Source organism: Antennarius striatus, chromosome 15, assembly GCF_040054535.1.
Source record: "Antennarius striatus isolate MH-2024 chromosome 15, ASM4005453v1, whole genome shotgun sequence".
Classification (NCBI taxonomy): domain Eukaryota; kingdom Metazoa; phylum Chordata; class Actinopteri; order Lophiiformes; family Antennariidae; genus Antennarius; species Antennarius striatus.
Genome location: NC_090790.1, coordinates 940,195 through 954,241, shown reverse-complemented (window position 1 = coordinate 954,241; position 14,047 = coordinate 940,195). Strand labels below are relative to the sequence as shown.

The 14,047-nt window shown below is 43.5% G+C and overlaps 1 protein-coding gene across 1 annotated transcript; it reads left to right on the top strand.

Moving 5' to 3' along the window:
- The first annotated feature begins 296 nt into the window (after positions 1 to 296).
- On the top strand, positions 297 to 13,643 carry LOC137608795 (band 3 anion exchange protein-like). The gene is given in 18 exon segments (XM_068335376.1): positions 297 to 554; positions 1,150 to 1,294; positions 1,687 to 1,822; positions 5,204 to 5,276; positions 5,455 to 5,497; positions 5,601 to 5,770; positions 9,383 to 9,596; positions 9,704 to 9,733; positions 10,166 to 10,339; positions 10,429 to 10,577; positions 10,686 to 10,880; positions 11,014 to 11,262; positions 11,410 to 11,499; positions 12,109 to 12,275; positions 12,370 to 12,611; positions 12,709 to 12,878; positions 13,290 to 13,463; positions 13,566 to 13,643. Coding segments are annotated over 18 exon segments (2,757 nt in total).
- The last annotated feature ends 404 nt before the right edge of the window (positions 13,644 to 14,047 follow it).

Below are 14,047 nucleotides of genomic sequence, written 5' to 3'. Positions count from 1 at the left end.
CATGTAGTGATGTTTCTTGTCCAAGTCAGTACAGTAAGATGTTTTGTCCCTGTTGATTATACGATAGAGCCAGCCATAGAGGTGAAGCACAAAACTACACCTTGGAACACACAGTGCCAATAAAACACTTGATGCACAAATTGACAGTGCCCTGATTGAAATCAGAAAATGTACAATGTATTGTAAAAATGTTTATTTGTGGCAAAGCATTGTAATGTTTCCCTTTTCTCCTATTTACTTAAAATATACAGGGCGTCGAAGGAAATGCCATCCTGACTGCCATGCAGAAGTGAGCCATGGGCATTTACGTCATCGGCAAGGAGAATGGAGATCCTGGAGATCGTGATTATATAGGAATTTATGTTGATGGAGAAATCATCCTGGACAACATTGGTTCTACAGCCCAGGCTTGTGCAGTGATGCTTGGAGTGATCTACCCATTGAACCTGGCCTACCCCATGGAACTAAGACGCTATGACAAATTTGTTCAAAAAGTTCTCACGGAAATGGATGGGGACAAGTTTTCCCCCAAAGTCCTTGGACTAAAGAACAAAGTTAGTGTTGAACTGTAAAACTTCTTTGGCCACAATTGTTTTCTTTGGTGTTTGTGAAAGTGGAAAGGTAAGGTTAATGTGATTTGTTTTCATTTTGTTTTCCAGATGTGGCCCACTGTGTATGGTTTGTTCAATGTTAAATTTTTGTTTCATATTAAAGTTGGTTGTCTAAATACATTTTGTGGTTCTGTGTGATGTATGATAGCTAAAAATATATCATTGCAATCAGCTGAATAAAGAAAGATAGTATTTAAATAACTTAATTGATTTAAATGTATTATAAAAATTAGAAAAGCATACATAATTTACTTATGTACATTTAAAATGGATTTAATTGGATTTACTAAGGAAACTTGTGTTAAATCTACTCAAAATAGTTTTGGAGGAGTTACAGAATATAATTTAATTGAATTTACTTAAAAATTATTAGTTCAATCAACATAATAAAAATATCTAACTTCAGATAAAATTGTTTCGTGCAACCTCTTACAATATGCTCCGTCCAGATTCTAAATGTCCCTCGAGGACAAAAGTAGGATTATGCCTGTGTCTCATGTTCTTGTCCATATATTTGCTTTTTTCTCTGTGCCTCCAGATGGACATGGAAGTGGAGGAGATAGAGATGGTCAACGAGGAGGAGGAGACAGGGGAGGGTCACGAGGGTGGGGTGTTGGAGTCCTCAGACACCTCCTACCCCACCTTGAAGAGCCTCATCCAGCTGTGGCGCAGCCTGAATACAGGTTTGTGAGGAACATTGATTAAATCATTGTCAACACATTAAGTATTTGTACTTTGATTGGATTTCATGTTGTAGTTCTACTCTAGAGGAAAAATGGCACTTATACTTCACCTTACAAATACCAGAAAACAGATTATTTTATTCTTTATTTTAAAATTATTAAAAGCACAATAAATAAATACGAGGGGCATTGCCACAAATTAATACGACCGATTTAATAAAATGCCATTCGCCTTTACCAATAATCAGCATATACAGTAAGTGATGCCTAAACTTTGAAGTTTTGATATTTACTGTAATGTAAATATGTAATGTAATTCAAACTATGTCTTTATCTCTCTCCCCACAAACCAGAACCATGAACTCTCTTTTTTACATCTTTTTCCACAATAGGTGTGACAATTTTCAGCCTTGGAGAGAAGACCTTGAAAAGCGTGGCGGAGAAGATTGTCACTGAAATGGCTAACAAGAAGGAGATCAGACCTCGGTACCGAAAGCGCATGCTCCAATCTCTCCTTCAAAGCTGCAGGTATCTTCTGAGACATCACCAAACACTGACTCAAACATAAATGACCTACATTTAGGCTTTCAGCTGATGCTGTTATCCAAAGCTGCAAATGACACTGGAAGATTTCAGTGTCTTTCTAAGAGAAAGCTAAACAGAATATAAAGCATCAAACCTTTAATTATGAAACACCGTCTCAGACGACCAAGTCACTCTGCCTGTTTACTTAGGTCTTTATTAGAGGTGAACACTGTCATGTAGTGAACTCAGTTCTCTCTAGAAGGACATTCGGTTCCTAGGTTTTCATTTGCTTGTTCTATAAGGCAAGAAAAATGAGAAAAAAATAAGAGCTTGATTAAGAATAAAGCCAAAAGAGCGTTTATTTTGCTTGGGTCCATTTTTATAGTGTATGCTATTTTTCTGTAGATATTTTTCGTTTGGAAGCATCTTTCAATTTTTAAATGGGGTGGTCATAAGCTACTCAGGAAAATCAAATCAATTCAACATATTCCTACTGATAGAGCTTTTAAAGAAGTTCATCACAATTACTAAGTGTTTTATCAGATAATTATTTAGTCCTCGTGTCGCTGTTTACAAGCAACAGCAATGATTGAAACACTCAGCTGAAGAAACCAAAGCTCTCATCCTCTTTTCAGTCCTCTGTAATAATGACCACTGGTTCAGCTGAGGTCCGTCGACCTGATACAGCTAGAGTCACAGCAGAGGGTATTTATCCAGATGAGTTCTGGGGCCAGAGTCTGGTTTAAGACTCTAACCTTTCCATTGCTATTTTTTGTGTCATAAATCATGGATAAATGTTTATCAGGGGTGACTGAACACCACTGCACTGGCTTGTCATACTGCATTCAGTCACATACGGTATTCCTTTGGTGCTTAACCATATCACAAATGTGTCCAGCTGCACCATCCACACTCAGAGCAGCACCACTGAAAAGCCCACAATGTACAAAGATACTTACAGACCCATCAGGGAAATATGACTGTGATGCTGCGTGGCAGATTTGAATACAAAAGCATGCCACAAAAACAGATGAAGAAAGTTCACTTTACGTAGTTTTTAGATAACAGCAGAGATTAAAAACAGAACAGTCTGTCAGACTAGCAAATGAAGGAACAGGACATCACATTTCTGATTCTGCATAATAAGGTAAAAGTACAAACAGGCAGGTCAGGTGTAACATAATTCAGAAATGCTCAGAGGTCAAGCAGACCATTGGAGAATTGTTGGGTCTAAATCTCGAACACTCACTCAAAAACTGTTGTAAGCTAGACCAGGGTCATCAGACAAAGGCACCCAGAGAGGTTTTAAAGTTTTACCAGCTGCAGCAGGGAGAGACACAGAAGAGATGCACTTGACTTGGTGCAATTCAAAGTAGACTCTGACTCTGTCCCACCCGGCTGCTTTCTTTTATTAAAAAATGGATAGAGCAGGGTTAGACAAAGACGCGCGCAGGCGTCGTAACAGTTTAGATCACACACAAGGTGAAGAACAATAAGATGTTTTTCTACATGTCGGGAGTTAACTTGTGGTTATCTATGTTGGAACATTCTAATCGTCATCAAGGTTGTAGCTGTCTGCAGTAGGGGATTAACCGGAACAGGATGTGTTTGTTAGTACATTCGGGTGCAGCACTTCTAAGGTAGATTATGACACTTTAGAAACACACATATACTTCATTTAAATTTTAGCTTATCTTACAACAACCTAGCAAGGAATGAATGAAAATGGGCTGGTATTCAGTCAACAATGAGAGACTAATAAGGGGAGGTAGTGAGAAGGGAAAATCTGGTGAAGAGAATGAGCTGATGCAAGCATGAGCGGTAGGCTCTGAAGTGGTAGGACAGTTGGGGATAAGGCATAAAGACAAATCGAAAGAACTGTTATATACATACAGCTACTGTATATTGGGTTTGTGATATGGATTATTGATGACATAAAAGTAACAACATTGCCAAAGTGACCATGGAAATTTGACAAATCTATGTTTGCAGTCCATATCCCTGGCTCAGAAAATCATTGTACAAATGTTGAATAAAACATTTTTCGTTACTGTTTGTCTATAAGTTCGATCCACAGTTGTTGGCACATACTGCATATAACATTAGTCAATCTCAAGGCATTGATGACCTCAAGGAGATAAAGATCTGGAACTCACATGACAAGTGAAACCAACACTATGAAACCGTTATTATCATTTCCTCGACCTAAAGAAGAGAGAATCTACATTAACGACTACGCTAACTACAAACATTGATTTACCCAGAGGAAAAATCACCCCAACACAAATTCAGCAATGTTATCCATATAGCCTACTGCAGAGAGGAGTGCATGTATGTATCTGCATGCAGGTAAAACAAAACTACCACTCTTCACACGGATAGCACAACATAATGATTGTGTTCACTGGTGTTTAGATATCTGTGCTGCCGAGTTAAAACTAAAAAGATCTGCATGCTTCAGAGTCAGCCTTCAAAAAACAACTGAGGCTGCTGAGTTACATCAAAACTCAAATTCATAACTTTCATGTCATAGCAGGTCACCGGTGAAAAGCTATTTGCAAGTACATAATGAAGTACAAAGTCTAACCACCCTCAGGACGCCGCGGTGAAATGATGCATAAATAACATATGAAACACTTTTATCATCAAAAGCCACCTTTATGGATGCTGGAGATGCCATAAAGATTGTTTTACTAACCATTAAAACCTCTGGCTTTATTTGACCATGAAGGATTAAGTGAGTGACAGTCTGGTACTGTTTTGTAAATACCTTGAAATTGCATCCTACTACAACACAAACCTCGATTGTTGAGTTCAAAATATAGTAGACAGAAGTGTAACTCTCACTTTAACATATAAGAAAAGTATAAATCATTTTTGTCAAATTAATAAAGCTGTCATGGGTGTGTTTTGGACCCAAATACAGAACACCCAGGGAGAAGTCCACTTTCATAGCTTTAATCAGCAAAATCCTAATCAGAAGATCAGGCAAGGAACGATCAAACAGGCAAAATTCAGGAAACAAACATGGAAGTCGAAGAAACCTGAAGAGTAGGATGAGTAACTAACAACCTGGCAGCGAACTGAGGTGAGCAGAACATGAGTAGAGTGGAGCCTGAGTGGAGATGACGGCAGCAACACAAGTGACAGGAATGAGTGGATTGAGTTGGAGTGAATTCGGGATACAGAGGACAGGAGGGAAAACTGGAACTGGGAGCATGACAGAAGCAGATTTCAAAAGTATTTAATCTCATCTCATTCATTAATATCTAATCGCCAGTGATGTTGAAAGACTGCAGGGAATAAATGATCTATCAATGCTGTCACTAACTCTTCAGTGTGACACAAAAACACCCAGTAACACATGTTGTTTTCTCCCCAAAGCCAATCAGATGACCTGGAGAGTCGAGCTTTGTCTCAAGGGGTGGACCTGCAGAAGCTTTTAGTCAAAGAAAGGGTAAAATCATCCATTTATGGATAATTCATGTCAATCTGTCCTTGATCTGATGTCATAACAATGATAAGATCATGACAGTGATCATGAATTGTCAAATGCTTGGTTGTAAAATGTCAATCGTAAATTATACATTGTACATGTACAATGGCTCACTTCTGTTAATTCTCTGTTCCCTCAGACGGACGGATCCGACCTCGTGGAGGCCTCCATGGTGCTCGTGGGTGAGCTAGTGTCTACGTTGTTTGCTTGCATGTTTCCATGTGTTCCTTTGCCTACGTGTGTGGGCTTATTTAAGAGTTTGACATTTCTGTCTGTTTGAACTAGGAGCTTTGGACTTTCTGGAAAGACCCACAGTTACGTTTGTGCGTCTGAAGGAACGTGAGGTGCTTGCCTCAATCCCTGTACGCTTCGTCTTTATCATGGTGGGCCCCACAGAGGGTGATATGAACTACCACGAGACTGGTCGTGCTATGGTAGCCCTTCTGGCTGATAAAGTGAGTGACCTTTCCTTTTTTTAACAAACTTGGATATGTATGTGTGAGCAGTGACACAGTAACAGAACGCATAGCTATCATTTGACAATTTCATATTCAGTCTTTGATGCACAAATCCATCCATCCATCCATCTTCCACCGCTTATCCGTAGTCGGGTCGCGGGGCGGGGGCAGCATCTTCAACAGGGAGCCCCAAACTTCCCTTCCCACCCACATCCACCAGCTCTGACTGGGGGATCCCAAGGCGTTCCCAGGCCAGTGTTGAGATATAATCCCTCCACCTGGTCCTGGGTCTGCCCCGAGGTCTCCTCCATGCTGGACGTGCCAGAAAGACCTCCCTAGGGAGGCGTCCCGGAAGCATCCGCACCAGATGTCCAAACCACCTCCTTTCCACGCGAAGGAGCAGCAGCTCTACTCTGAGCCCCTCGCGAACAGCAGTGTTTCTCACCTTATCTCTAAGGGAGACACCAGCTATCCGCCTGAGAAAGCCCATTTCAGCCGCTTGTATCCGCGATCTTGTTGTTTCGGTCATGACCCATCGCTCATGACTTTAGGTGAGGGTAGGAATGAAGATTGAACGGTAGATGGAGAGCTTTGCCTCTCGGCTTAGCTCCCTCTTTGTGACAACAGTGTGGTAAAGCGACTGCAATACCGCTCCTGCTGCCCCAATTCTCCGTCCAATCTCACGCTCCATTGTTCCCTCACTCGTGAACAGGACCCCAAGATACTTAAACTCCTTCACTTGTGGAAGGACCTCATCCCCACTCGGAGAAGGCGGTCCACCGGCTTCCTGCTGAGGACCATGGCCTCAGATTTGGAGGTGCTAATCCTCATCCCCGCCGCTTCACACTCAGCTGCAAACCGGACCAGTGAGCGCTGCAGGTCACAGGCTGATGACGCAAACAGGACCACATCATCTGCAAAAAGCAGCGATGCAATCCTCTGGCCACCAAACTGTAACCCCTTCTCACCACGACTACGCCTCGATATCCTGTCCATGAAAATCACAAACAGAATTTGTGATAAAGCGCAGCCCTGGCGAAGTCCAACAGCGACTCGGAACAAGTCCGACTTACTGCCGAGAACCCGAACGCATCTCTCACTTTGGGTGTACAGGGATTGGATGGCCCTGAGGAGAGGCCCCCCTCACCACATACTCCCGCAGTACTTCCCACAGTATATCCCTGGGGACTCGATCGTACGCCTTTTCCAAGTCCACAAAACACATGTAGACTGGATGGGCATACTCCCAAGTCCCCTCTAGGATCCCTGTGCGTGTAAAAAGCTGGTCCGTTGTTCCACGACCAAGACGGAACCCACATTGTTCCTCCTCAATCTGAGGCTCGACAATCGGCCGGACCCTCCTTTCCAGCACCTTGGAGTAAACTTTCCCAGGGAGGCTGAGGAGTGTGATGCCCCTGTAGTTGGCACACACCCTCTGGTTCCCCTTTTTTTAAAAGAGGAACCACCAACCCAGTCTGCCACTCTTTCACCATTGTCCCAGACTTCCACGCAATGTTAAAGAGGCGTGTCATCCATGAAAGCCCCTCAACACCCAGAGCCTTCAGCATTTCCGGGCGAATCTCATCAACACCCGGGGCTTTGCCACCGTGAAGTTGTTTAACTACCTCGATGACTTCATCCCAAGAGATTGACTCTGATCCCCCATCATCCTCCAGCTCTGCCTCTGCAACAGAGGACGGGTCAGTTGGGGTAGTTGGATTCAGGAGTTCCTCAAAGTGTTCCTTCCACCGACCAACAACCTCCTCAGTCGAAGTCAACAGTGTCCCATCTTTGCTGTATACAGCTTGGATGGTCCCCCGTTTCCCCCTCCTGAGGTGTCAGTCCTCCAGACAGTCCTCCAGAACAACTTTGGTGCCGTCTGATAGTCTTTCTCCATGGCCTCTCCGAACTCCTCCCACACCCTCTGTTTTGCCTCCATCGCAGCCGAGGCTGCAGTCCTTTTGGCCTGTCGGTACCCTGCAACTGCTTCAGGAGTCCCCAGGGACAACATGCCCCTGAAGGCCTCCTTCTTCAGTCGGACAGCTTCCCTGACCACCGGGGTCCACCACGGTGTTTGAGGGTTACCGCCCCTTGAGGCACCCAAGACCTTGAGACCACAGCTCTCAGCTGCAGCTTCAGCAATGGAAGCTTTGAACATCGACCATTAAGGTTTAATGCCCCCAGCCTCCACAGGGATGCACTAGAAGCTCCTTCGGAGGTGGGAGTTGAAGGCCTCGCGGACTGAGTCCTCCTCCAGACGTTCCCAGTTCACCCGCACTACTCATTTGGGCTTACCAGGTCTATCCAAAGGTTTCCTCCGCCAACGGACCCAACTCACCACCAGGTGGTGATCAGTTGAAGCTCTACCCCTCTCTTCACCAGAGTGTCCAAAACACACGGTCAAAGGTCAGATGATACGATCACAAGATCAATCATTGACCTCCGACCCAGGGTGCTCTGGTACCAGGTAAACTTGTGAACATCCTTGTGTTTGAACATGGTGTTAGTTATGAACAATCCGTGACTACCACAGAGTCCAACAACATAACACCGCTCTGGTTCAGATCAGGGAGGCCATTCCTCCCAATCACGCCCCTCCAATTGTCTCCATCATTGCAGACGTGTGCATTGAAATCCCCCAGGAGAACAATGGAGTCCCCTGCAGGGATCCCTTCAAGGACCCCATTTAGGGACCCCAAGAAGGCTGAATAGTCCGAACTGATATTTGGTGCGTATTCACAAATAACAGTCAGAGTTTCCCCCCTCACAGCCTTAAGGTGTAAGGAGGCGACCCTCTCATCCACTGGCGCTCAGCCGGGGGCTTGTGAGTATCCCCACACCCGCCCTGCGCCTCACGCCTGACGCAACTCCAGAGTAAAACAAGGTCCAACCCCTATCCAGGAGTTTGGATCCAGAACCGAGGCTATGCGTCGAGGTAAGCCCCACCAGATCCAACTGGTAACGCTCCACCTCCAACACAAGCTCCGGCTCCTTCCCCGCCAGTGAGGTGACATTCCACGTCCCCAAAGCCAGCTTCTGTCTCCCGGGTCTGGTCCGTCGTGACCCCCTGTCGTCACTGCCACCCATATGGCAGCGCACCCGACCCCATCGGTCTGCCCTGCGGGTGGTGGGTCCACAGGGGTGGGAAGAGTCCACGTTGCCTTTTCGGGCTGAGCCCGGCCGGGCCCCGCGGCAGACCCGGCTACCAGGCGCTTTCTGACGGGCCCTCCGTCCAGGCCTGGCTCCAGATGTGGGCCCCGGGTTTCCTCCGGGCAGGGTCACATTTTTCCCTTTTCCGTTTTTCATGGGATCTTCTGAACCATTCTTTGTCTGGCCCTTCACCTGAGACCTGTTTGCCTTGGGTGACCCTACCAGGAGTACAAGACTCCCGACAACATAGCTCCCAGGATCCTTAGGGATGCACAAATCCAAAGTCTCAATTGAGTCCCAAATCCTGTGGGGACTAAACCTAGCTTTAATAAACAAATTAGACCAATTTTAATATTTTGTCAATACGGGATGCTGAGTTAAATGAAGGTGAACTTAACTACTGCTGTGTGGTATAAATTCAGTCAAGATTCTATTCCTCCTCCACTATGACCAACCCAGGTGTTCAACCAAGCAGCCATTCAGGCAAATAGTGCCAGGAAGCTGATGGACGCTGTGCGCGACTTCACGTATCGCATCACTTTCATTCAACTGAATGAAATCACGGATGAAAGGGAGATACTCATCTCTGCAATCAGCTCCAGTTTTAAACTACCGACAAACAAACTTCAATCCATCAATACAGAGTTTTGGCAGGAATCCAGTCCTCGTAGTGGTGAGACTCATTACACCCAATATCACATCCAAAAATTCCATTTTTTGGTGGACCTGTTTGTTAATATTGGATTGTTGCATTCAAATATTTGTTTTTTTCTTCCCTAGTTTCTAACTCTACTGCACCTCCAGCTGAAGGTGCACCTCAATCTGAAGGTGAAATTTCATCTGGAGGTGCATCTCAATCTAAAGGTGAAGGTTCATCTGGAGGTGCATCTCAATCTAAAGGTGACTGTTCATCTGGAGTTGCATCTCCAGCTGAAGGTAAACGTTCATCTGGAGGTGCATCTCCAGCTGAAGGTAAACGTTCATCTGGAGGTGCACGTCAATCTGGAGGTGCAAGTCAATCTGAAGATGCACGTCAATCTGAAGGTGATAGTTCATCTGGAGGTGCATCTCAATCTGAAGGTACCGTCTATTCTACTGTCTGTTTTGTACTGCCTGTGTTGTACTGCCTGTGTTGTACTGCCTGTTGTACTGTCTAGAGAGGACTGCAATTTCATCTGTGCTGTATGTCGTGCATATATGGTACATTTGACAATAAAGCTGACTTTGACTTTGACTTTGAAGACCCGCTGTCCCGGACTGGTCGACTGTTTGGCGGTATGATTCGAGACATAAAGAAACGTTACCAGCACTACAAGAGTGACTTCACAGATGCTCTTAATCCCCGAGTTCTTGGTGCTGTTATCTTTATCTACTTTGTCACCCTATCATCTGCCATCACCTTTGGAGGATTGCTCGGTATGAATGACTAATTGGTCATACATGGTAGAGTTATAATAAGAGACAGATTCTATAATAAAATATTTTTGTTGTCTTTGCTACTACAGCTGACAAGGTGGACAATATGATGGGTGTTCCAGAACTCCTAATCTCCACCAGCATTCAGGGGATCCTCTTCTGCTTTATTGCAGCTCAGCCCATCCTATGCATTGGTTTCACTGGTCCTCTGTTACTGTTTGAAGAAGCCCTCTTCACTGTAAGTTATACAGAGAACCCTATCCGGATCTGTGATTGAATTTCAGTTTTGCTTGGTTTGTCCATATGATCATACCAAACTCAACTTATTCTCTTGTCTTTCATTCAGTTCTGTCAGTCTGAGGACATTGAGTACATTGTAGCGAGAGTGTGGATTGGCTGGTGGATGGTTATCATCGTGGTGGTGTTTGTAGCCTTTGACTGCAGCTTCCTGACGCGTTATGTCTCAAGATTCACCCAGGAAATCTTGTTCATCCTCATTGTCCTCATCTCCATCAAAGAAGCCATTGAGAAGCTAGTAAAGGTAAACCTATCTTCACCCAACTGACATACTGCATCCATCCAAAAAGATGGGAAACATTAAATGTTTGTGATTGTACTGAATTTTCTCATATCCGGGTTATAATCTTTTTTCATCTTCCCTGTTTTCTCATTAGATATTTCAGGACAACCCAGTGCTTATGAATTGCAATCAAGAAAATTCAACTCTAGAAAATCCCTCGCTCCCAAAGGTGGTAGAGGAACTTGAGTATGACAATGCTACTGGCAACACAACAGTTGTTGTCAACACCATTAAACCGCCTTATCCCAGCACTGCCCTGCTGTCCATGTGCCTCATGTTAGCGTGCTTCTTCATTGCTATCTCTCTGCGTCGGTTCAAAAATGGCACTTTTCTTCCTGGAATGGTGAGTTCCTGGAGATTATGATGTCCATTCACTGTTTCAGTAAAGACTTCTTCATAGTTACACATTAACCCAGTGTCTTCATTCATAAGCCATTTTATTCAAATGTAAAACTCTTAAATCATGTTTCTTTGTGTGTCTGTTTACCAGATCAGACGTTTCATTGGGGACTTTGCCGTGCCTATTTCCATTGTACTCGTGACTGCTGTGGATTTCATCATTAATGATACCTGCACAAAGGTTAGTTCATGAATTTCAATTTGCAAGTCTAGTTCATGTGAATTCATGCAAACATTTTTGTTTACATTTTAAGGGTCAAGTTTGCATTTTGGCTTTAATCAATTGTGCTCATTATAGCATAGAAACATGTTTCACTTCCTAATGTTCTTTCAGTGGAAGTGTTACGACATCAAATCTGCAGTCCTTCTACATACAAATATGTATAACAAAGTTGAAACAAATCGAGGCTTCTGTCCTCCAGATTTGTCAACTAAGTATCTTTCTATTAATTTTCTAACTCTCTTGCGGTTTAACATGTAAGCATTATCAAAGGGTAATGCTTGTATGTTATTACCAAAGGGAATTTATACGTGAAATGCAAGAAATTTGAGTCACTCCCGAAGCTTCACATTATCTCTAGAAGACTATACAGTGGAGTGAATATTTCTAGATGGCATGACATAAGATAAGACATTACTTTATTGATCCCTGTGGGGAAATTACATTTGCACACCCAAACATGTGAGGAGTACTGGGCCTCCACCTCTATATGGTACTGCCACTTAAAGAGTGGGGGGGAGAGCAGTGACCAAAAGGAGAATTTCTAAGCCGAAAAAAATTGTCTTCCAGAAACTGGTGGTTCCTAAAGGTCTGATGGTGTCCAACCCATCCAAAAGAGGCTGGCTAATCAACCCCCTTGGAGAGCATAAGACTTTCCCTGTGTGGGGGATGTTTTCATCCATTCTCGCAGCTATATTTGTCTTCATTCTCATCTTTCTGGAGTCTCAGATTACAACGTGAGTCGACATCACATCACTCAAAGAATTGTCAAAGTCAGAAAATATATTTCCCAGTTTAATCAAACTTGATTCATATTGCACCTGTTGACAGCCTCATGATCAGCAAACCTGAGCGGAAGATGGTCAAAGGATCTGGATTCCACTTGGATTTGTTCATTTTAGTTGCCATGGCAGGATGTACTTCAATGTTGGGTTTGCCGTGGCTCAGTGCTGCCACGGTGCGATCCATCATCCACGCCAATGCCCTCACCGTCATGACCAAAGGACCAAAGCCTATGATTGAGAAGGTGATAGAGCAGAGGATCAGTGGCATTGTGGTGGCACTGCTGGTTGGTACGTACTATTTAACGATTCTGTCTTATGTCACCTCACTGCATGTCATGAAATATAAAGTTGTATCCTCATCATGTGACTCCTCATCTGCATCAAGGTGTGTCCATTTTTATGGAGCCCATTCTTAAATGGATTCCAACATCGACCTTGTTTGGAATATTTCTTTACATGGGCGTCACCTCACTCAGTGGCATCCAGCTGTGGCATCGCTGGCTGCTTATGTTCACCCCAAAGAAATACCATCCTGATGCACCCTATGTCACCAGAGTAAGATTCTCAGGATTGTGTGATAAACAAAACAACATATGTAACTGTATCAATTACAATTGATCAATTATAAGATACCTTTTCACTTCATTAATATAATGTATTATTATTATTAATAATAATAGTAGTAACAATAATATAATAATAATAATCTTGATTGACTCTATAATGTGTTATTTAATATCTTTGATTGATATTAGAAATTGAATCCAACATTTCAAATATTTTCTACTTTACATGAAGTGCAAATGTTACAGACAGTTCATTCAGAAAGCCTTTCAAAGCGATGTGGTTGACAATGAGATTACAAATTCTTGTTTCGAGCGGTGGTCACTAAAATAATCGGAAGCCAAAAAGTGCTGCTATCGTCAGTCTAATTATACAATTAATACATTCCTATGTTCACTTCAGGTGTCCACATGCCGAAGAAACATCTTCACGTCCATCCAGGTGGTCTGTGTATGCATTGTGTTTTCTTTACAATTCACTCAAGCATCCGTGGGTCTTCCCATCTTCCTCCTCCTCACCATGCTTATACCAAAGTGTCTTTCAAGGTGTGGTTTCACTCCCCTGGACATTGAATGTGTGAGTAGTTAACTGACAGCATTTTGACATTTGTTTTTCTGTTATGAGTATACAGATGGCAGCGTGTGTATTTTTGCCCTAAATTTCTTCTATCGCTTTCAGTTGGATTCTGATGACGCCAAAGTGACATTGGAGCAAGAACCAGTCACCCAGGAAGTATAAGACGAAACTCAGATGTAGACAGGCATCAGGGTCGGTTAGGGCACAACAAACCAGACACACAACAAACCAGGCACACAACAAACCAGACACACAACAAGCCAGACACCGAAAAACCAGACACACAACAAGCCAGACACCGAAAAACCAGACACACAACAAGCCAGACACCGAAAAACCAGACATACAACAAACCAGACACACAACAAACCAGACACACAACAAACCAGACACCCAAAAACCAGTCATACAACAAGCCAGACACACAACAAACCAGACACAACAAACCAGACACAAGAAACCAGACACACAAGAAACCAGACACACAACAAACCAGGCACACAAAAAACCAGACACACAACAAACCAGGCACACAACAAACCAGACACACAACAAACCAGACACACAACAAACCAGACATACCA